The 25,975-nt window shown below is 34.7% G+C and overlaps 1 protein-coding gene across 3 annotated transcripts in view; it reads right to left on the reverse strand.

Moving 5' to 3' along the window:
• Cdh18 (cadherin 18) overlaps nt 1–25,975 on the reverse strand; it is a 255,064-nt gene that overhangs the window by 28,971 nt on the left and 200,118 nt on the right. For 2 of the 3 annotated variants that reach the window (XM_059276234.1, XM_059276232.1), the window contains 2 exons: nt 25,006–25,142; nt 873–994 (listed from right to left, as the gene is read on the reverse strand). In XM_059276234.1, the coding sequence (XP_059132217.1) occupies nt 873–994; nt 25,006–25,142 (259 nt within the window). The remainder of the gene's footprint in view (nt 1–872; nt 995–25,005; nt 25,143–25,975) is intronic. The other variant, XM_059276233.1, reaches the window with a different exon arrangement.

A 25,975-nucleotide genomic window follows, 5' to 3' on the forward strand; every position in this document is an offset into this window, starting at 1 on the left:
CCATGTGGCAAGAAACTAGGTATGGTGTCTCCCGATTGTGGGGCCCGTTAGTGGTTAAGAAAACACCTAGAATTCTTTGAGGGATTGCTAATGGGAAAGTGAAGCTGCAAACAATTTGGAGACAATTTATAGAATCCCAAGAATTGGCTGAAAACAAGAATGCCACCGTGATGAGAGTCTTGTGAGAGCCTTGGTAGACTCAGGGTAGCCATACATTAGTGAGGGTGAGTCACAGTAAATGCGATAATACAAGCACTTTTATTTTGGCTCTGGGTTTTACATATTTTGTCATACAGAACATAAGATTAATGAACATTCCCCTTCTAATGGGTGGCACCGTGCATCCAGTCTCCTTCCCTGTCTATTGTTCTTTACTTTCCCCATCCCATAATGCATAGGGGCTCTTCATAGTATGTACAAACTCAAATGTGTACACACACACACACACACACACACACACACACACACACACACCTTTCATAAACAACATTTCATCATCATGTTTTTTGTTCCAAAAGTGAATTGTTCCAGACTCTCCTCCCCAGATACAGTCGCTAGGCTTCATCAGACCATGAGAGAACACTGCTACTCATTGAATACAGGGCTGTACATAGACCACTCAATGCAATTTAATTGACATATTGAATGGATCATACCTAAATGAGTTCATTTTCTGAATTACACTGTAATGCATAGAAAATTCATTTCCTACAATGCTCAAAAATTTATTTGTACTTAAAACCTTGTAAAACTGTCGTCACTGAGCATAAAAATGACACTGAGGGATTTGGGGGATAATACCTAAGAATAATAGAAATAAAGCTGCTTATTCTTCTTCCATTCAGGAGGTAGGAAGAAAAGAATTAACTTACCTGACCAGGCTTAGAATTCTCACAGACAACAATATCATATTCCCTGGCAAGTTCAGGTGGATTGTCATTGACATCCAGAACTCTAATGCCCACGGAGACATGGCTCAGTAAATCAGGATTGTCTGCAAAACACACAGGGATGTATTTAGTATTTCAATGCACACTTTAGAGCTTTGGCTTACAGCAAATCTCCTTAATGCTGTGGCTTGCCTCTAGCTTCGTATGCTTTAGTGGGACTTTTGGCAAAAGACAACTATATGAAGCCTGTCTCTGCTAGAACTCATTAGCTTATAGAAAAGAATGAAAAATGAACACCACGGCTTGACATGAATACCAAAATGATGTTTTGCTTTGTTTTTTTCCTATCAAGGAAATTACATATTATTCAGGAGCTGGAGTGAGAGAAAGTTGTCAGAACTCATGGCAAGCTGTCAGAGCGTAAGAGATGACAATTGGTTTTAACAGTACCCCAAAAAGAGCACAGAAAGCAAAAAAAAAAAAAAAAAAACACAGTGTGTAAAACACTCAAGGTCTAAATTGTGAGTAAACTCAGAGAAAGCAGTAGTTGAGATTTTTATAACACATACGCTCACATTCTTATAGGGAACTCTGTGTAGTTTGTAAAAAGAATGTTCAATTTTAATAAAAAAGTAACAAGAAATTGAGACATAACAAACATATTTGAAAACATTATATTCTATATTATAAAATATGCCTTAAACTTAGTCTTTGCATTTTCCAGAAAGTTTATTAACTCTATAATTCAGGATAAGAGAAAAAATATTTATTTTTTTTTCTATTCTGTTTCAAAGCTAAAAATTAAGAAATCCTTGCAGGAAAACTGAACCTTCCATTGTCTTTAGCTGTTTTGGTTTTGATCTATCTTTATTTTTCATTTTCTTTCTAATTGCTGCTATGTCCTTATGAGATGTATAACAAGAAAACCATACATTAAATGTTGACTGGCAAGAGTATTTAAACTTTGGAAATCTGTTAATACATCCATGAAAAGGAAAAATTAACATATTCTACAAAAGGATAATTTAAATGCTTATGAAGAAGACACTAGTAATTGCAACAAAAAATTAAAAAGGTGAATCTCAATGTCCAGCGTTCAAATTTTTCACGCTGATACATGATTATTTCATCTATAAAGTCCATGTTCAAGAAAATCAATGCCATAATGCAAAAGTAATTGCAAAATTTGTATATTAAGTGTTCAGTAAATTTACAGTAGTGTTTTCAGTTGTACTTATAAGTATCCATGGCTACATGCAGCTCACAAGATAAGGGTGGGATATATCAAAAAGGAAATGAATAATTTAAATAAAATTATAAACCAAATATATTTTAGGGAAATTTTTAGAAAGAGAAAATATTTGGCATGTTATCATCGATAGTTAATGAAACATGTAAATTCACACAAGTGTAATTTACTCTAGAAAATATTGTCCATGAGAAATGTGTCCCAGGCATAATGGTGGACACCTTTAATCCCTGCACTTGGGAGGCAGAGGCAGGTAAATCAAACAAAGCAAAACAGAACAAAAAGTGTTTCATCTTATGTTTTATCATTTAAAATACTTTGACACTAATACAATGCAATCTTCCTAATGACTAATGACAGACATTACATATCTGTAGACTAAATAAAATAATAGTTAAACCACTCCTCTAACTTACTGAAGAGAAGTCTGCTGTGGTGAATATAAATAGATACTCACACATACATACATACATACATACATACATACACATATATATGTACATACATGCATAAACATATATATATACACACATACATACATATATATATATACATACATGCACACATATACATACTTGAGAGCTGTGTAGACAGAGAAGTGGAGAGGGAAGGGAGAGTGTCTTAGTTAGGTTTCTATTGCTGTAATAAACATATGACCAGAAACACCTTGTGGAAGAGGGAGTTTATTTGGCTTACACTTCCACATCAAAAGTTCAACATCAAAGGGACTCAGGGCAATAAAGAAAAGCAGGGACTGAAGCAGAGGCCATGGAGGATTGCTGCTTTCTGAACTATTCCAAATGTGTGCTCAGCCTGCTTTTATATATAACCCATGCACACCTGCCCAAAGATGGCACTGTCACAGTTGGCTGATGCCTTCCAAATCAATTAAAAAAAAGTTGTACAGATTTGCCTCCACACCAATTTGATGGAAGAATTTTTCTTGGTTGAGGTATCTCTTCTGAGATAACTGTAGCTTGTTTCAAGTTGATAAAACAGTAACCAGATCAAAGATGAATAATTGTAAATAAATAGAAGTTATCAATCTAGCAAACTAATTAAAGAACACATATAACCACTGAACATAGAAATGGAAAACAAGAAATAAAGCACAATCCCCGTGCATTCTAATGACAAAACTAACAAATATTCAACATAAAATGTTCTTAATTATGAAAACTAACAAGCCTAATTAACCAAAGATAAAGGAACTGAAGAATAAATCTAATAAAATATGCGGGCAATCTATATCCAGGAGGTTTTATTGAATTTTATTACAGAAGAGCTAACACAATTAAGATCTCTATTCTGTCTGTGGTTAAGGAGACAGAATAACATAAGCAAGACTGCTCTTTGCAGATCGATGTGTGGATTCAATATAATTAAATACAACCTCTGCAAACTTCTCATCAAATCTGAAATTTGATTCGAAGTTTCATAAGCACAAAGGTTACTTGGACTTTCAGGGGAAATACACAGTAAGAGACTAGCTGTATGATTCATCGAAGCTTCTTTATCATATCAAAACTAGGTACTGTGGCATGGTCAGGGAGACAGCCAAACAGAAACAGAAGCAAATGTAGGGTGACTGATGACCCTGCAAGTTCTCCAAAATAATGAACGTAAGGAAGATCAACTGAGGGGGACCATTTCATCAAGGCAAGATTTTCTACTCATTCTACTCAGGGTCTGCATAACAGAGAAATAAAAGTGTTAATGCTGATATGCATTACAGTGTTAAGTTGACATTGACCAGTTTTACACTGAACCTTAAAATATATTTTGAGGGACATAAATGTATATCCTTATGTACACATACATTTAGAAAAGGTATTAACATGAACATATGACTAAGATGAAAATTTCCAAAAGCCAGGATGTAATAGTCATGAATGTAAGAGTGGCAAGCTTGAAGTAAGGGATTATAACATTCTCTCAGTTCGACAAAGAGTATATCTGTATATAATAAAATTATGTAACATAGGAAAGCTCAAATGATACAAAACAAAGGAACAGTATAAAGCCTGTTTTGTTTACATAATGTTCTTAGAAGTAACACTAGTTAATAGTTGAAATAAACTTAAAGTCACATTACTTGTTTGTATGTAGGTATTTATGTTTGTTTGTGTGTCTGTGTGTGTATGCTTGTTTGCACGTGTGTGGGGCTCATGTGCAATAGGGTTTGTGAGGAGGTCAGACTACAACTTAGAGGAGTCAGTTCTCTCCTTCCACCTTCTGAGACTGAGGATGAAGTTCAAGTGTTCAAGCTTGACAGCAGGCTACTTTAATGGCTGAGCCATCTGGCTGAGTCTCTCAACATGAATTCTTAAATAAAGGTATTTATTTAAAATCTGTTTATCAGTATCTTATGAATGTCTTCTTTGAAGACGTTAGAGAACACACTAAATTTATTAAACTAATATAAAACATGTTACATGTAATATATATATATAGTTTTCTACAATTCATTCATGCAATTACCAAAAACCATTATTTTATCCTCTATACATAGTAAAAGATAATGGGATACCTGTAAATTATTCTAAGTATGTTATATCATACAGATAAAATAAATACATATTTGACTATGCTATTTAAATTCTGACTTAATTTTGTATGTATTTATTGTGTGTGTGTTTTTTGTGGGGGTAGCAGCAGAGTCAAGATGTTGTCCTGTAGCCAGGCTACATTGATACTTACCATGGAAGCTAGTTTGACAAAGTATTCCAAGTTTCTTCCTCTGCCTTCCAAGATCATTACAGCCATGTGTCGTGCACATTTTATATACTATAAAATTCTGACTGTCAAAGTAAATTAATGCTATGGCCTTTGTTTGAAACATATTTGGCATATGAATCTATGTTTAGTGTTTTATTTCATATTCTAAAGTTATTTTTTGTTTTGAATTTTTATGTTATAATATTGGAAAGATCTAGTTTGTACAAAGTACCTTGGCAAAGCCAGGATTATTAACATTTGTTGGTATTCATATTTCTGGTCTTGTATTGCCACATATTTGCATATATTTTCTATCCTAAAATTATCTATGAGTTTTCATGTTTTTAATAGCTCACATTCTGAGCAAATGAAAGGATCCCAGAAACTATTAAGAACACTGCGGTAACACAGCCTTAGTACATCCTGGTAGCTTTCTCCTATGCTTAGCAGGCAGGGTTGAAGCAACTTCATTGAAAATAGAAAAGGAGCTTTCTATGAACAGATTCTTCATAGATGACATCTCCAGTAATAACTTAGAGAAAAGAGAGAGCAGTTCTTGCCTATAATACCCTGTGCTTCCATGCCTGCCTGTCTAGTTTATTTTGTTGTTGTTGTTGTTGTTTGGCAACTGGAATATACTTGAATCCATTCCACTTGAAACTCAACCACTCAAGATTGAGAAATGACTGCATCCGGTTCCCTCTGTTGTTGGATGAGGTTTCTAGCACGACATTTAGGGTGTTTGGCCATCCCATCACCAGAGTAGGTCAGTTCGGGCTGTATCTCGACCATTGCCAGTAGTCTATTGTGGAGGTATCTTTGTGGATTTCTGTGGACCTCTCTAGCACTTTGCTTCTTCCTATTCTCATGTGGTCTTCATTTATCATGGTCTTTTATTCCTTGTTCTCCCTCTCTGTTCTTGATCCAGGGGGGATCTCCCGCTCTCCTAAGCTCTCTCAGAGATCCTTGACCAGGCCCCAAGTGGAGCTCCAGGAGTCTAATTGGTGAGAAAGAGGAGGGTTTGTGTGAGCGAGAATTGTTGAGACCAAGATTAGAAAAAGCACAGGGACAAATAGCCAAACGATTGGAAACACATGAACTATGAACCGATAGCTGAGGAGCCCCCAACTGGATCAGGCCCTCTGGATGAGTGAGACAGTTGATTAGCTTGAACTGTTTGGGAGGCATCCAGGCAGTGGGACCGAGACCTGTCCTCAGTGCATGGGCTGGCTGTTTGGAATCTGGGGCTTATACAGGGACACTTGGGTCAGCCTGGGAGGAGGGGACTGGACCTGCCTGGACTGAATCTACCAGGTTGAACTCAATCCCTAGGGGAGTCTTTGCCTTGGATGAGATGGGAATGTGGGGTGGGCTGAGGGGCAGGCGGGGGTGGGGTTGGGGGGAGGGGGAGAACAAGGGAATCCGTGGCTGATATGTAAAATTAAATTATAAAATAAAAAAAAAAGATTGAGAAATGACATTTACTATGTGAGGTGCTCCCCCCAACAGTCCTAATGCTAAATAATTAGGCCACATTATAATCGCTAAAATAGAATCATTTAGGTCAGACAAGTAATTCTTCTTTATGAACACCTTCTCTCATGCTGATTCAGAATAAGCTGTATGCTTAAACTAAGCACATTGAGAAAGTGTGTGAGCACACTGTCTACATGTTTAGTCAAGAAAACATTGTGTGAGACACTGAATAAGAATAATTCAAGCAGGGTGGTGGTGGCACACGCCTTTAATCCCAGCACTCAGGAGGCAGAGCCAGGAGGATCTCTGTGAGTTCGAGGCCAGCCTGGGCTACCAAACGAGTTGCAGGAAAGACACAAAGCTATACAGGGAAACCCCGTCTTGAAAAAACAAAAAAACAAAACTAACAAAAAAAAAAAAAGAATAATTCAAAAGAGAAACAAGAATGATGGGAAAAGTTTAACTTAATTCCAAGTCCAAATTGAAAACAGTTTATTAAGAGTAGGGTGGTATATAAAAACGTACCTTAATTCCATGTTATTTTGAATAAACATAATTTTAATTAATTATGTGTTTGTGAACTGGGCCCTTCCTCTGATTCTTTTTTCATTATTTACATTGGTCCCTGAGCTAACTTCATCCCGATTGTCAAACATCTTAGCGTCAAATGTGTTTGTATGTGCTACGAAATGTTTGTAAGACTAATTTAGAGATTTTTTTAAACTGCTAATGTAGTATTTGTTCTTGCATTTTTTCTTTTTTATGTCTTATTTCTAGAAATAGGATTGTGTGTCCTTCTTATAATATTTTAAATAAAGTGCATTATTACCAAAGATACTCAAATATGACTTCAAGCACTCTACAATGCCTGTAAACTTACAAATTTGCTATATTTAGGTCTTAATTGGTGCATTATTTAATGGCTTGTTTCTTTTTTTTTTTTTTTTTTTTTTTTGGTTTTTCAAGACAGGGTTTCTCTGTGTAGCTTTGCGCCTCTCCTGGAACTCACTTGGTAGCCCAGGCTGGCCTCGAATTCACAGATTCGCCTGGCTCTGCCTCCCGAGTGCTGGGATTAAAGGCCTGTGCCACCACCACCCGGCTTAATGGCCTGTTTCTTATAAGTTGCAATTAAGGCATCATGCAAATATTGTAATGGTGACCATGGGAGAAAGTAGAATGGAAAGGTCAATCACATCAATGCAAAAATCATAAAAGAACAAAAAAAATGTGATGTTACCAATTCTCTAGTCCTTCTTACAATATGTACATATAATATGCAAATGATCCATGCCTTACAGACCATCGGTGTAGCACGAACTCACATATGCAGGCAGTTCTCTGTGAGTTCAAGGCCAGCCTGCTCTACAAAGTGAGTTCCAGGACAGCTAGGACTGCTACCCAGAGAAACCCTATCTCGAAAATTAAAAAAAAAAAAAAAAAAAAAAGAGAAAGAAAAAGAAAAAAAGTTTACAGCCTTTCTTTTTTTCCCTGTCATATGAATCTCACTGTTTTATTCCTTGTGTTGGTGCTTAGCTTTTCATGCTCCTTCTTTGCCTCAGAATCACATCTGGACAAATGTCTATAAGTGTTTTGTTTGCTTGTTTTTTTTTTTTCTTTTTTTACCTTCATTTCTGTGAAATGCCTTCTCTTTTTCTTAGCAGATGTTGGCAGAGCAGGAACTTTTTTTTTTTTTTCTCTACATGTCCCTGTGGTTCATTTTGACCAATAAGAGGAACTACAGTAGTTATTTTCTGTTTGTTTAATAATGCTTTCCAATGTTCCCTTTAATTCTCCATTAAAAAATCTTTTGTATTTACTCTTAGTGTGTGTGTGTGTGTGCATGTGAGAGAGAAAGAGAGACAGACAGACAGACACAGAGAAAGACAGAGATCAAGATACACAGGCATGTGCACACACACACACAGACAGAGAGAGACAGATACAGAGACAGACACAGACAGAGAGAGACAGAGACAGAGAGATGAGAGAGAGAGAGAGAGAGACAGAGACAGAGACAGAGACAGAGACAGAGAGACAGAGACAGAGAGAGAGAGAGAGAAAATGCATTCAGATGCATACTATGCTGCACTCCAGGAGGTCAATGGACAGCTTCAGTGTGTCAACAGTTCTTTCCTCCCATCTTGGGCTCTTGAATTTTGACTCAGGTGTCAGGCCTTGTGGAAAGCACTTTTATTTGCTGAGGCAAACCTATATTTACCTTAAACTTGTTTCATTAATAAAACTACCTCTGTAGTTATGAGAGGCCAATGTGGCAAAGAGTCCCTCGTTTTTTCCTCTCTCACTTTATTTGATCTTGTTTTAACATCAAGAAATCAAATATTATTTTAAATAATGTATTATTATAGATAATTAATATGATTTTTTATATCTGATTGAAATTTCAACAGGTAAATACAATGGTCTACAATAAATCAGTGAATAAATTGTATATGACTGAAAATTAAACTAAATCCACATGTATAAATTTTCAAACAATGAAAGATAATATTTTACAAAATAAAATATATGTGGTTTAAAAATACAGAAAGGCTGGGTGGTGGTGGCGCACGCCTTTAATCCCACCACTTGGGAGGCAGAGCCAGGCGGATCTCTGTGAGTTTGAGGCCAGCCTGGGCTACCAAGTGAGTTCCAGGAGAGGCGCAAAGCTACACAGAGAAACCCTTTCTCAAAAAACCAAAATAAATAAATAAATAAATAAATAAATAAATAAATAAATAAATAAATAAATAAAAATACAGAAAGAGGGAACTTACAATTAAAGCATCCAAAATACAACTCATGCACCCATTCTATGTTTTTTCTGTGAGCACACTGTAAGTTTATTTATTTCATAGTCATTCGTCCAAGCCCCAGAATGAAATGAAATACTTAAGGGGGAATCCATTTTCTTCAGGACATGGTTTCGTGCAATTTACACACAAATCCAACAATTCCCAGTAGGTCTTCTGTCTTATTGCTAGACAGTAACATAAGTTAGAGGCTTCACATTTAAGCTGTGCCTTTGATCTTGGAGAAATGAACACTGTCTTTGTTCTGTAAAGCATAACTCCAGAGTCAAAATAATTCACTCTTATTTGAAATTAGGGAATCTAACTGTTCACATTGATTATAAAATAAATTAGAATCTGTCCTTTAGCTGTGCAAAGATGACGTAATAGGTCAAATCAGTTAGATTAAGAAAACCTAGCTGAAGTTTGTCCTCTGATGTTTCTAATATTTCTGAATTCTACCAATTATTTTCCATTTTAGTGTCCTTACTCATAATAACTGTGAAAAATTTTTTAGCTTTCATCTTCATAGAATGTAAAAATTCATTACATGATCTGCTCTTGTGCTCTCCTTTGAACTTGCGTTTACAGTGATGCTTCTGTGCTGCCTAGAACTTGACCAACAGGCTTCAGGAATATTTATTTCTGAAGAGAAACCCAAGTGCATCATTAGCAGGAGAGGTCTGACCTTTGTACTGTTTTATTTTCTGATGAAATAATATAAATACAATAAAATGTTATTATAACATCATCAATAACAGATAATAATCATTTGGTTAATTTTGGGAAAATGGAAATTATGGGAAACATTTTAGGAAACAGTAGTATTATCTTTTAAAATATTTACAAATTATGTATTTGTAGTATTTGTAGGAATGATTATTCACCAACACCCAATTTCTCCAAGAAATGACAACATTTATATTTTAGGATGTATTTACATTGTTTAAAACTAATGCCAGGTGCTTATGTAAAAGTCATATATTGAGACACCCAGGAAGCTGAAATTTGACTTATGTGGAAAAATAGGCTGAAACTTTTTTAAATATTTCAAAAATAGCAATGTTTCTTCTTTGAAATTCCTTGAGATTTTACAATTGCCTCATCCTTTTCGGAATTGTATCACCTAAAATAAATCAAGTTACATCGTCCAGCTGAAGAAAATTTTAAGCTTACAGTAAGGAAATCTATAAACCTTGATTACTATTGTGTACTATTTAAATCAATTGCCTAATTACAATTCATTTTCTGGTTCAGAAGTAGAACTCCAGAAAACAACCTTTTCCTTTTCAGTTAGAAGAGGCAGCTGATGGCTTTCTCATGTCTTACTATGGATATCACAAGTTATCTTGGAACTAAGCAAATGGTCAAATGATAATATCAGAAAGTTGATGATCTGAAAGAAATCTATGATTCTTGAGAAAAAAAGACACAAGGACTAAGCCCTGGGCTCCCTGGAACTTAGATGAAGTGGATTATAACCCAGCAAAGAGGCTGGTTATTGAAACTTAAAGGTGTTAATTCCAAAAGAACCCATCATAACTAAATTTAGACATTCTACATTTGTTGTTGTTGTTGTTTATCTTTATAAATAAGTCCATATTTTTATGTATATGTGCGAGCACATGGTCCATGAGTGGAGTATCTTCAGTAGGCAGAAGAACATGTCAGATCTCATTGGGCTCTTGCTAGAGGTGGTTGCTTGTTGACAAACTGGGTGTTGGGAATAGAACCTAGATCTTCTGATAGAACAGAAAGGCCTCCCCAAAGTTAAGTCATTTCTCAAGACCATAACCTATGGTGAAATCCATTTAACTCACTTTCTCTACACAGTATCACCTCCCAGAACATTCAAGGACAGACAAATCATTATGTAATTTGTAGTATAGAAAGAAGTGAAAAACAGTCTAACCTGGGAAAATGTGTGGACCTCATATTTTGTCAAAATAAGTTGTTGTCATAAAAGCAACAAGTATACTAGTTACCTGAGTCTGGATAATGGAAATGAAGGAAACAATTGCCAGTCAGACAACTTCAAATATTCTATTACATAATTCAGTGGTTGTTGTTATAATTATTGTTATTATAAGTTAATTGGTAAGTAGAATCATGATAAATATTTGAGGGGATAGAAATAGTAGTTTCCATGATAAGATCATGATATTATATACAAAGTTTATGTCCATACACCTAAACTTCCATCAGTGAACCCATTATTTTGTGTGAATTATGGATAAGTAAAAAATTCTAGAGTACATTTAAGCCTAGTTTGAAACACAGACACACACACATGCACACACATCTATATGCATATATATATGATATGTATATATACTCATACAGACAATATATATACATATATATATAGCATGCATATATGCACACAATATGCACAGACACATATATGTGTGTGTCTACATACATGTAGATAGATGAAGAGATAGAGAGATGTGTATATGTGTGCTGTGTATCTATCTGTATGAGTGTGAATAGTTGTTAGAAGGATATATAAACAACCTGAGGAAGCAAATAATGAACAGAGATCAGAAAGGAATGCCTCATCATAAAATGAAAGTCGTTTATGTTAAATATATAATACTTTAAAATCCAATTATAGTCAGAGAAATAGTTCAGCTGTTAAAAGATCTGGCTGTCAAGAGTAAGAACTCAACTTCTATCCCCAAAACCCTAATGCTAGAAGGAGAAAAATGATTTCAACAAAGAATTTTCTGACTTCTACGCAGGCTCTCGCAAGTGTTTCCAATGCCAATTAATCAGTTACTTATGAATAATGTGAAATTGTTAAATGCATAATTAAACAGTCTCAAGATGAAATACAACTATAAAAAAGCATGTCTGAATTATAAAATTGACACGATAATGTTTAGTTATAAGTGCTACTCTGGTGTCTAATATGTGATCTACACTAGAAAAATAGAAGATGATAGATAGATGACACTATAAAAGTAAAAAATATAAGTAAATTTGTTCACAAAAGATTTTCTCATACAACTATGAGAACATAGAAATACCTTCTAAAATATTTTGTATTCACAGTATCATATTAAAATTAAACTGAAATTCTATGTATACTCAGATAAATAAAATTAAATGAAGTATCATCTTCAATGATAATATCTACAAATAAGAAGCTTCACTTTTGTAAAATATTAACAACAAATTTAAAGTCAGTTTATGCTGGGCAGTGGTGGCACACACCTTTAATCCTAGCACTTGGGAGGCAGAAGCCGATGGATTTCTGTGAGTTCCAGGCCAGCCTGAGCTTTAGAGTTCCAGGAGAAGCAACAAAGCTACACAGAGAAACCATGTCTCAAAAAACAAACAAACAAACAAAAACGAAAAAACAAAAACATGAAAGTCAGTTTATTTTCGAGAAATGTAGAGACACATGAATTTATTTTATTAATAGAACAATCATTGATGCGCGTCCAGAAAACTGAAACTTGGGTGCAAATATTATGTAAACTTTGAAGTAAGAGCACCAATTGCTAACATATTAAATATTAACTAACAGGAAAATAGTTCACTAAGCCATATAGTGGAATATTGCTAACAAATAATAATTAAAACGCCTGTTCTTCTTGGGAACACAGGTAAATCTAAACATACCATGCTGTTTAACAGCAATACAGAGTTGACAAACAATATGCAGAAAGTCTTATAAACTTTGTTTCTGTTTATGGAGTGTTCTGGAAGTGCCAGAGATTGAAGTAAAACAAATGACAGCTGGGCAGAGGGGAGCAAGGAACAATGCTAAAGAGAAACGTCGGGAAATTTCAATGAAGTCCACTTTACATCCTGGGATAGAGGTCGGGTATGATTTCAAAAAGGTGTGCACTTTTAACTCATTGAAACGTAGCAACATCTGCCCATTTCATTACATGTCAAAATTATCTGATCAAAGAGAAACTGCAGGAAAGGAAAACCAAATCCACATGCTTTCTGATTATGATCCTAGTAGTCACCCTGCAAGTTAGGTCAAGGATTGAGTCTTACAGAAAGTAAATGGTAAAGAGTGAGATTAATCAATTCACTTTACATATGACATGCTTCAATTATAACATTATTTCCTAGATGTCCCAATAATAGCCTGACTTTTGGTTACATATAATGATCTAGAAAAGCTCAGTTCCAAATTTTCTCATATATATAAATATATATATATATATATATATATATAAAATTTTATCATATATATACATATATAATTTCTTCCAAATTACAATAGTATTTCTATTATATATCTAGTAATGGTTAGTATTAATTTAGCATGATTTTCAACCAAGTTTATGGTAATAATAGGCACTTACATTTAGTATTTCACTATGTGCAATGTATTATGTTAAATTAATTTTTTGGTGATCCTCACTACAATAATTCCTTGCATATGAGAAAACACATTATATCTTTGTTAAATAAGCTCTCAAAATTCCAAAATCTTGTGGTGACTAGAAGTAAAACTTACATGGTAATAGTATTATTACAGAGTCTGTAACCTTAAATATTATGTATAACTGTTCTATTAAGGTTAATTTAAAGACTTCATTCACAAGAAAATGATAGGTAATATATAAAGTATGTAGATTTGTTACAATACAGATTGAAAAGAATATATGATTAATAAAAGAAACCCATGTAGCTGTCACATCACAATTTCTTAAACCCCTTCATGACTCATACAAATATCAGAAAATATTTCAGTAAACTTTAATTTTCTAAACTTTAAAGTTACATACGATGGTTTTCAAACCACTTTGGAACTAAACACAACAGGTACTTTGGAGTGCAATTTTTCTTTATGAGCTATGTTAAGAGATTTAAGTAACATTGAATATAGATTAGTATTTAGCTAAATTTCATATAAACACACATTTATTGAAACTTAAGTGAATAATAATACTAAATAAAACAATCTAGAATATTTCCAACAATACATAGCCATCTCTGCACATAGTTATCTTAGATGTATTACAGGAAATACATTCCACAATATCCATGTATATTGAAAGTATATTCAAGAATATTCAAAGGATAATATATCAGCAACATCTCTAATGCTAAAACCATAAAGTACTGAAAACCCCAACACCATTGTTGGTTGCAGACATCAACTAATGTAAAGTTATTAACACTTCAAATAAAAATGAGTAAATATCTAACTTTTCTTTTAAGTGTACAAACTTGTTCTAATTTCTTCTAGACACAGTCAATAATACCTCAAAATCAACAACATATAAGCTGAAAATAAAACTTAATATATATTATAACTGGCCAATGAATAAGGATGAAAATATGGGCATTAATACTTAGTAGTCAATAAGTTAATCTCCAAATTATTAACAACAATAGTTCTGCCAATTATGGACACATGCTAGATAGTAAATAAGATATAATGGCAGCAAATATGCACTATCCTACAAAATATCTCAGAGCAGCAAGATTTCCCACTACTAGAGAAAGTGATCAGTGTTTCTAGGTTGATAATACGGATGATCGTGCTCCAGCCTATAATTATACCTCCATGTTACTGTGCACACATGTAACATAGAAATTGTTACAGAATATTTACTCAAGGCAATAAATGATAAAAATGATACAAAACTGGAAAATCAATAAAAAATGGGAAATAGATTAGATCAAATAAAAGCTGAAACTTATTTCCATATGAGTTTTATAAATCATTAGATATCTTCTAAAGCAAGAGCAAACTAAAAAATATGTCTTATTTTTTCTTTTCTAATAATTGCAAATATTTTTTATTATTAAGAATTTTTTTATTCATTTTACATACCAATCACAGATTCCTCCTGTTCTCTTCTCCTGCCTTAGTCCTTCCACCCCACCCTACACCACCATTTCCTCCTACAAGAAGGTAAGGCCTCGCATGGGTAGTCAGCTGAGCCTGGTACATTCAAAGAGGCAGGTCTTTGTTAAATATCTACCACATATTAAGAACCCTCTATTTCAATACTCAGATTACTGTAAAATGCTTTCCTCCATGGGGAAGTCATTCTTCAGTCTAAATTCGGTTTTATAATTTAGAATCACTAAGAACACTCTGATGGGACTGTGTGAGCGAGCATCATGGAAAGAGTTAACTGAACAGTGTGACAGGAAGACATTGCCCTTAATGTCCCATGGCCTGGAATTCTCTGCTGAATAAAATGTCATCCCAAAATCTGTACAACTTCATGGGCTGCCTTGAATCTGAACCATTCACCAAAAGAGTTCTGATTTAATCATCTAACATGTGTGAATAATATACTTCAAATGTATTTAAAGTCAGTGTTTGGAGTACAAATTTTTCTTGTCACTCCTCAGACTAGACGCTGACATATATATGCATGCCCAGCATTCCATAGAAGTGTTTTATTTCTCTTGACTGTTGGTGAAAGTGGTAGCACTTTCACTGCTGATATTCCCTTTGTGTGCCAAGGGAAGGAACCGTGCCAATTAGGATGGCTGTGTGTGCTACATAAAATTGATAACATGAACACATTTGCGGAAGGCAGATGATATATATCAAAATATCATAGTGACAGTAACAAAATGATGTGTGGAAGCTTTGGGAACTTGAGACCACTCATTCTCTGCTAATAGATTTTCGAAATATTAGATGCACCTGCCTAAAAAATAATTTCTGATTAAAGTCAACTGGGACTATATTCATTTCCCCTAAATTTAATTTGTACCACCTGAAGTTACCAGTTGAATTAAATTTTAAAAATCTGGCTTTGGTCTTTAAATATATTTGCATGAGAAAAAAGAGTCAATGAATAGAGAAAGATATAAAAATGACTTTTCAAATGAGTTATGCATGCAATCAGAGAAAAAAAGTTAAATGGTGAGCTGAAACTATGTATCCATATCACAGCAAGTCACAAACCATTGTTCCTGTTACCATTGTTTAATAATAAACCTCTAAACTTCTCTGATCCTCTAAAATCACCAGAATCATATTTGTAAAAAAACATTCATTTATGCATGCAAGAGAATCACAGCTAAGAAACAAAAACAAATAAATATGCTTGTCCAATACCATAGAGGTTCTGATTTATTCATTCAGGATGGATACAAAGGGCCCGCACTAATATTATTTGAAACACCACAATTTGAGAAGCACTAGTTTGGATCTGAGTATCCTGAGTCACAAAAATTCTGTACAATATAAGAGGATTTTGATTTTGGGAGAAGTGCATTTGCCATGCAGCAATAAAGAACAGACTCTCACTTTGGTAAATTGATGAGGTAAAATAAAACGTGATACTTAGCACATGCGAGAAAGAAGAGTAGGCTGTGTAAGGCAAAGTGGGAAAAGAGTAATTTAGTGCTGACTCTGGTGTACAGAAAGAAATGCAGTTGAAGGCAGAAGAGTAGGAGAGCAATTGTCTACCATTTACAAGGCCTAGGGAAGAGGAATCAAGAAGTCAAAAGAGAAGACAAGACAGAGGGAGACATGGAGGGAGGCAGAGGAGTATATAGTCTTGTGGTCCAGACATTTGCTAAAGGAAGAAATGAGGAATAGAGAATATTCTCATATTTAACAAGATTTTACTAATCAATTCCTTGTGCCAATAATTTTACTATGTATTGTGAAATGACTTGGTCAATAAGATTATAATAGAGATGGTTCTTAAATTTGAAATGGTAACAATATACTAGAAACAATAAAGCATGGCAAAATGAAATGTGGTAAGATTTGCCTTAACTTAACCCTTATAGAATCTTAGATTGTGAGGGCCGAAGCTGTAAAATTTTATAACCAGTTGAAAAAAAAAATGTACTAGATATTACTACATTGCAACAGTTAAGTTATAAAGATAAAAAAGAAACCTACAAAGCAGAACAGAGAACTAAAAAATGAAAATAGTAACAATTTGTATAAAAAATTGGCATAATTGGATGCTATGAATAAAATCATGATGAATATATTTCAAATTAACCTGACAATATTCTCATGTGAGTCATATTAAGTTAGCCTTTACCTGTAGCTTAAGTTTTCCTGCCTGGCCCACAGTCAGGACAAATCTCTCTCACCTGCCAGTCCCACAGAAGCTCAGACCCGACCAAGTAAACACAGAGACTTATATTGGTTACAAACTGTATGGCCATGGCAGGCTTCTTGCTAACTGTTCTTACAGCTTAAATTAATCCATTTCTATAAACCTATACCTTGCCACATGGCTTGTGGCTTACCGGCATCTTCACATGCTGTTTCTCATCATGGCGGCTGGCAGTGTCTCTCTGACTCAGCCTTCCACTTCCCAGCTTTATTCTCCTCCTTGTCCCACCTACACTTCCTGCCTAGCCAATGGCCAATCAGTGTTTTATTTATTGACTAATCAGCAACACATTTGCCATACAGAACATCCCACAGCATTTACCTTTCTACATGGACTTTCTTTCATAGGTTGTTGGTGTGTGTGCTTGTGTGCACGTGGCTGTGTGTGTGTGTGTGTGTGTGTGTGTGTGTGTGTGTGTGTGTTCAGGTGTGTGCATGTGCATGCATGTGTATGTCTGTGTGTCTGTGTCTGTTTCTATGATCAGTAACAGATCAATGATTTGAAATGATCCATCAATGGGAAGACTCTTTTTAAGTTCACATAGGTTCTCATTTACAATTGACTATTTAACTTATACATGTAAAAGACCAGAGCAAAAGCACAATCAAATCTAAACATCTATATACGTTGCTAAGTACTAATTCAGAATAAAGACAGAACTCTGCATTGCTCTATTTAAAATACCAGAAATTGAGATATATAGAAATAAAAGCAGAGACAACAAAATCTCAATATATTGGAATGGGAAGTGATAAAGAATGTCACTTACAAATGGGCTCAAATAAGAATACACAGGAGCCACAAGATATAGAGAGGGGTTTTGAAACACCATTTCCTGGGTAAGACATAGCCATTGCAATCAGGATCTCACTGCAAGTGTAGATGATGCCATGGTGTATGCACAGAAACAGACCAAACAGTCAGGAATAGATGGAAGAGGCAGGGGTTCCCTTTAATGCCAAACTATTTGCTATTGATAGATTCAGAGACAGGAAAGTCACTGCCTTCACTTGTTTATACAATGATGACTTCACCTGACTCTAGTAAATAATTCGATTCCAACGCTCAAACAGATGGCCCTGAATAAAATAAATGGGTCACAAAAAAATCCTGAATCAGAGAAAAGGTCTAGTGGTAATGATAAGGTTAAGGTTTTGGAGGATGAACAGGGGATAAATGATGGTGTAAGAGACAAAAATCAGAATATATTATACATGTGTACGCAACTGTCAAGGAACACAATCAATAAAAATGACACAAGCAATCTTGATTTAGATTCAGAAGCTGCAAAATCCAAACAGTATGAACAAGAAATCTGAAGCCACTCTGAAGTTAATTTTATGTGTCTCCTTGGATGGATCATGGATTTCCAACCTATGAGTTAATAGTTTGTTATGTAAGTTTCTATGACACCCTTTTATTTGAGATTAATGTTTAAAAGGACAAGACAACCAGAGCTGATTGGCTTCCATGCTGCACTTGAGCCTCAGTCACATGGAGTTTCCAGGACAGCAGAAGTACTGACTCCTAAGCAACAAAGAAATCCCTTCCTGGTGGCATTCACCCTGGAGTATCAGCTTCTGCCTATTCTAAGTCAGCCTGTTGGCCAGCTTGTCTTCAAAGGCTATGTTACTCTGCATTTTAAAGGGTGCTGTGAGTCAATACATTGCTACAAATCAGGCTCTCCAAGTTGCTTCTCTCTCTCTCTCTCTCTCTCTCTCTCTCTCTCTCTCTCTCTCTCTCTCTCTCTCTCTCCCTCCCTCCCCCTCCCTCTCTCATCCTTCCTTCAGAGATTATATATACATTGTACACATACCCCATTCTCAACAATACTGACAAATATTTACCTATGATTCTATCTAGAGTTTGGACAAGATAACCAGGGCAAATACTCATCCTTCTTCAGACAATTGAATAGATTCATAAGCCTCTCTATGCAACTCTCACTGAGAGATTAAACTCCACAGTTGTTGTTTTTCTATATCTAATAACAAATATCCTTTTACTACCATAAGGATTATTAATATAACTTTCTGCTTATCTTGTCCCCTAAAATAAACACATTCACAGTCAAAACAATGTGTCTACTATGCTTGCTACCTGAATGTCACTATCTGAAAAATGTCATTCATTGATATTGCCAAAATGTGTTATTCAATAAATGTATTGTTGTGGAGATTTTTAAAGCATACCAAACCAAAGACTAAACAAGAGCCTTTCCCAGTTGGTAGCTCAAGTGACTGAGAGATTCAATAAACAGAAAGACCTATTCTTGATGACAAAGTTTTAGAGCAATATAAGTTGAAATACAAGCTTCCTACACAGGAAGGAACACTCTAAGCTGGTAACAGGAAGAAAGTAAAGACTCACTTCAGTATTCTCAAGGGAGTAGTTTTTGCCAAAGAGAATGAGTTTGAAATCAGATTTGACCAAAGAGCCCCCAGAAGGCCCACCCAGTTGACATATGACTTTAGTATTTTTAAGCCCTAGCTGTAATCCAACCAAATCTACCTCTTGACATGTTGTTTCTTCCCTTTTTCCTTTTTCATATTCTTCTTTTTGATCACCCCTTCTCTGAGACGGATAGAGGCTGAATCTGTAATCCCAGGCTGGTCTTGCATTCATTGTTATGTTCCTGGTCATTCTGAGTTCTTGGATTACAGGAGGAGTCTCCTCTAGTTTAGAGAACCCCTTAACGTATATGCTCTACTACAATATAACAGTTATCATTTACCAATGCAAGTAATGAAATTCCAGTGCTACAAGACATATTAAAAACAAACATACCTGGAAAGGGCAGAAAATCACTAAAGGGTTAATGGAAAGGACTTTCAAGGGAGGTGAGGTAGAACACACTGGCATAGAGATCTAAAAGTAAATATTGCCAAAGGAGGGGCTTAACTAGACGAGGAAGCAGATGGTAGGGCAAAGAAGGAGTATGGCAAGTTACAAATAACTCTACAGTTGGTTTGAAGAAGACCTGTAAAAAACTACTACTGTACAAGATTACACACCTGTACACAAATTGTCAAAGCAGATAAGAATAGGGCAACAATGCACTTCTAGATACCAGAGGACATTTTTAGTGTCAACTACAATTAGAGAGAGTTTTCTCTAGAATGTAGCACATAGTAAGTTGACCTATCTCCAGTGAATAATCACACATCTAAGAATATTTGGATACCATAAATGATCGGTGTTAAAAGATTAAAGGAAATGAACATAAAATTCAGCAGCTATGGAAGTAAGGGAAATCTGAAAAGAGCAGTGGGGGAAAATATGACCAAAGTATGTTGTATGATACTTTCAAAGAACTAGCAATAAAACCACACACACACACACACACACACACACACACACACACACACATATACACACACTACACATACATACTGTTAACTGCAATGGAATATTTCCACAGATAGTTACTTACAAAATAGTAGTTCTTTAAGAACTGTGATAGATGATGTAATAAAGATTTAGTTCTCAACTCATGGGGAACTTTTTGAATACATCTTGTTATAGTGCTCTATTTACAAATGGAAAAATAAGACTTTCCCAGAATTTGAATCAATATGATTCACAAAATTTAAATCAACTTCAGTAAACTAAAGTGCTTGGTTTCAGTAGTATTGGCTTATCTAATGCACAGGTGTAAATACAGAGGCAGCAAATATTCAAATATATATTTTGTTATGCTTCAGTGCACTTGTCAGTGTGACAGCAATAGTTTGTATCCATGTTTCACAGAAGTTTTTATTAAGATAACATATCTGGTTAATTATACCTATACCAGGGAAAAGCCAAATGTCCAATAATCTAGAGTTACATCAGTCCTTGTGCTCAGAGATATGCACAGAAATTTTAAGCATACAGGGTTTTCTCTTCAAAAAAAGAGAAGGATAACCTGTTTTCCACCTGGAAGGCTGACAGTGGACATGGTTTATAGACCAGTGACCTTTGTCCTATCTGTGTGGCTGAGATCATACTGATTTGTCCTTGAGACCCTTAGAATGAGCTCATTTTTCTCACTCAATCTATAGAACTTATTTTTATGAAAAGAGAGTGGATGTAGTCATGTCTTGAGCTTTGTTGTGTACACAAGATTGAGCTAATTACCACCAAGAAATTTTTTAAACAAATGGTTCTATATTTAAATATGCCAAAAATAAACTACTTGGGCTCTGATTTTCTAAGTAGAACCAACACCAGTGGCTTAGACATGTTGAACCGAACGACCTTCTTAGCTCTCAAAGATCATTACTCTGCTAGCCATGGTGATCACAGAGACTCCCATATAATAGTTAATTTTGATCACACTAGAAAATAATATCGTAATCTAGGCACATTGCTATTGCTTTCACCATGTGCTTAGGCAGCTGAACCCCCACAGTGAACAAGGGCAAGAGAATGTTAGAATGAACTCAGATTCACATTCTAGATAGTTAATGTCACTATTGCTACATTTGGGCTCTTGCTGAATGTGCATAGGTATCTTGGTTGAATTCTTCATTGTCATACTACATCATAGACATAAGGTCTGTTCAGCAGAAACAATGCCCTGCTTTCTTATTCCCTTGGCATGCTCCCCCTACAAATCCCAGGCCAGCCTTAGGCTCTTGCCTCACATTTGGGGTACATGGGATTACATATGTGCTTTGCACCCCGTGCCCAATATTCTTGTTCTCCTAAATCCTGGACACATTGCCCATGAGGGCTCTTCTCTTATTTGCATAATTCCCATAGTAGAAAAAATAAAGTGCTTTAAATATTAGCCAGTAAAACCAATTCCACAGAACAATCTACTGTGTAGAAAATATTACATTAAGAAGAATTTTAAAAAGCATTTGAAAAAAATAGCAACTGCATTCCTAAGCAGAGCGTGTTTTCCCCATGGGGCTAATGTTGATGTTAATGTTCACAATTAGGGGAGAGCTTCTGCCCCTACTAAAGAACAGTTAGGCTCGGCAATAGGTGCTGGAGATATACTTCTCTGAAAGAAATCTCCCAACATGGCTATAAAATCTTAACTATTGCTTATTCATGTTGTACACCTGTTTATGATTGGGATTAAATTATATTTCAGTAATGCTCATTGAATGGGTCTCTATGGCTTTTTTATTACCAACTATAAAATTTAGGAAATTACAATTTAGTAGACTGTTTTACTTAGTAGATATATATTAACTCTATTCCCACAAAAAGAAATAGCAAATAGAAAAAGGAAAAAAAAAACTCAAGTAAATAATAAAAATTTTACTATTACAAAAACAGGAATTCCATTTGGTAATGGCTGCAGATGATACTTTTTTATATGCAAGTGTTTGTGTCTCTTTGTAAGTCAGTTTCTATTGGACACAAACTTTATTGGGGCTTAAGTGATGATTCAGGGTTATATAACAACTTCTTATCTAAATGCTGAAAATTGTTTCCCTCCTCAACACAATCTGCTCAATGCTTTCAATATTCCTTTGTAGATATTTTCAAATGTTAATCCCAGTTTCTCACCGGATTCTTAATATTATTTATTATTTATTTAAATGCTCTTCCACCAATAAAGTTGTAAAATAAAACCATTTAGCCTGGAGATTTAGAAAATGAAAATTATCTGGAATGATATGAAATTAACCTATTCATGTGTCCTTCATGACACATCTACTTTCTAATAGTATGATGAAAATACAATTTAAATAAACGTAGAGGAAAAGACATTATAAAAGTTACAGATTGGAAGGAACATAGTGAAACAGTGTCTTCTGAAGATGACAGGACAAAGCATTTATGGACTCGCAGTAGTGACTGCCAGAACAAGATCAAGCCAGGAAAGAGTTTAGCGTGGATGGAGCAGGAACTCATGGTGCTCCTACCCCTGGCTGAAAAGCTGCGGAGAGTTAATCACTTCTTTAAGGAAATGGCTTCTGGTAGGTTAACCATGCTCTGTGAACGGCTCCATACATGTGACTATGGGCAGCACAATGGATTTTGCAGGTTATAAGAAAAAGTGTACATGAAGTTGGGAGGGAACAGGAGGGGAAGTTGTCAATATGGGAAGAGGTAAAATGAGAAATGGGGGATATACTCAAAATTGATTGTATGTATGTATAAAATTCTCAAAGAATTGATAAAATTATTTTTTTAAATGTGAATAATATGGACAAAATGAATAAAAGATTATCATGAACTAGTATGGATTTATTAAAAAAATACAAAAGAGGACATGACATAGAGATATCACTTCACATCCTCACAAAGGATAGGCAGGAGTATAGGTCAATTGCAGTATAGGAATTTGGATCTCATTTGCACAAATATAAAAACTGTGCAGCTTTATAAGAAAATAGTTTGTCAGTAAAATGGTTAAGCAAGGTACTACCATGTAAAACAGCAATTCCAGACTTAAGATTATTTAAAGAAAATGTAATGGGAACATCACTACCCTAGTATTTTCATGTAAATGTTAATAAAAACATTATTAATAACCTAAATGTAAACCAACACTGAAATCTATCAGTAAGGAGAGTTAAATAAAATTTGTTATCTCCATACATCATAGGAAGCTTTATTTTCACATGGATGTACCATTACAAAAAAATAATATTCTAAGTGAAACAGTTCAGATACAAATTGTCACATATTCTATAATTGTCCTGGAAGAATCACCAGTAAGAATCTATTTTAGAGAAACAGGAAATGTATCTGTGGTTTTTCTTATTCTGCAAGAAAAAAATGAAGATTTTCCAATATCCATTGTGATAATGGAGGAATTATACACTTTAGACATATACCATGCCAATCATACTACATGAATCTCTTCAAATAATTGTTTATATACTGTATTATCTTCAAGAAATAAAGAGCATGATTCCTGTTTACATAGCAATATTTTCACTCTGAAATACTCATACTATTATATTTATTTTTTTGTCATGAGTTTTTTTTTAATTTTTATTTTTATTTTGCAATACAATTCAGTTCTACATATCAGCCATGGATTCCCTTTTTCTCCCCCCGTTTGGCCCCCCTCACCTTCCCCCCAGCCCACCTCCCATTCCCACCTCCGAGTTTTAAAATATTTCTTAAAGATTCATATCATTTTCTTCACAACTCTAAACTGAAGCTAATGGTAACTTTCTTTACTTCCTACCATATTAGGATACCATTATCAAGAAATTAGATCTCTTTATAAAATTTTGTTTCAATTTTATTGACACCCATATTTTATTTATTAAACACCAAAATAATAGAGTTTTTTGTGTGTTTTCTTTTTGTTTTGTTATGATTTCTGTAAATTTGGGTGTTTATGCACTGCCCTAGATGGGTGTCCAGTTCCTCAGCTTTGTGTTATAAGATTTGCTTAAAGAGAGGTTAGATACACCATTGACTTTTCCCGAGGAATTCTTTTACTGTAAATGCTATAAGTACCAATTCAAGCAAGGGTATTATAGTGATATCTAGGGGCTGAACTGCCAGATAATAAGTACCCTTGTTGAAAAGACTTGGTGGCATAAGTGAAGTATAAGTCCATGAAACAGAAAAGTAGCACAATTAAGAGGAAAATCAAATACTCTTGACTCAAGGATGTCTGTAACATCAATTTTCTAACTTCATGCTGGGATGAAAGGGAAGGAAAACACAACAGAACTTACTCATTACATTACAGACATGGGAATGACTTTATCTATATATTCTCTGAAATTCTGACAAAAAAGAAACGGGGGGTTACCTTGCTAGCCAGCAAATCTCTGCATGCGATTTCATGCCCAATGACAATGTTTCCCAGGACACATAAAGCAGTTTACCGTTTTCTGAAGCCATCACTGTGATATTGTACCAAGGTGTTTCTTCTCTATCAAGGACTTTTGAAGTCTTAATGGTTCCAGTATTGGCATCGATGTTGAAAAATCTGTCCTCTTCAGCACTGTGGTTGATGAAATACCTGGAAGAAAAAAAAATGAAAGTCTTCTTTGTAAGAAATGATAAATAAGGACAATAAAAGATAATAAAGGAAGTTACTAAATCATGTGCATTAAAATGCAACTATACTTTAATATCTATATTTGACTTAAGAATTCTTTAACCATTATATTTCATAGAACCTATTACAGTTGTTTTAATAGTTTAATCACATATTAAAATATTGGAGGAAAAAATTAATGAATTGTGTGCATAGAAATAGGCAGTAGATTGGGAACTGGAGAGGTGGCTCAGCAGTTAAGAGAAAATATTGCTCTTATAGATAACTCAAGTTCAATTCCAAACCCCAATATCATGTGGCTCTTAGATAGATCCAACAAGTCAACAGTACAGCATAGAAGGACCTTGTTCCAGTAGATGGCCCCAAACCCATGAGTAGTCAGCACAAATTGATATATATATATCATATATATATATATATATATATATATATATATATATATATATATATATGAGTTGGAATGAATAGGTTGTGGATCTGGGGAATATTGTATTAAAGAGAGTTACAGACAATGAGAAACATTTTAAACAAATGAAGATATGGATTAGTGTATGAGGGAAGCCACTAATGTTCCCTTTTGCCCGTGCATACATTCTGTCTGTTGTGTTGCACTACTCAAGTGACAATGAAAAATCCACTTACTGAGTTGGATAAAAGAGTGAGGGACCGCCATTGTATAGCTATGACATCACACTCAGATGGATGTAGGGAATGGAAGGAAGGATAGGACATAGTATGGATTTCTATGCTTTCTAAACAGGAAATGTTGATTCAAAAATCAATCAGCATTAACT

This window comes from Peromyscus eremicus, chromosome 11, assembly GCF_949786415.1.
Source record: "Peromyscus eremicus chromosome 11, PerEre_H2_v1, whole genome shotgun sequence".
Classification (NCBI taxonomy): Eukaryota; Metazoa; Chordata; class Mammalia; order Rodentia; family Cricetidae; genus Peromyscus; species Peromyscus eremicus.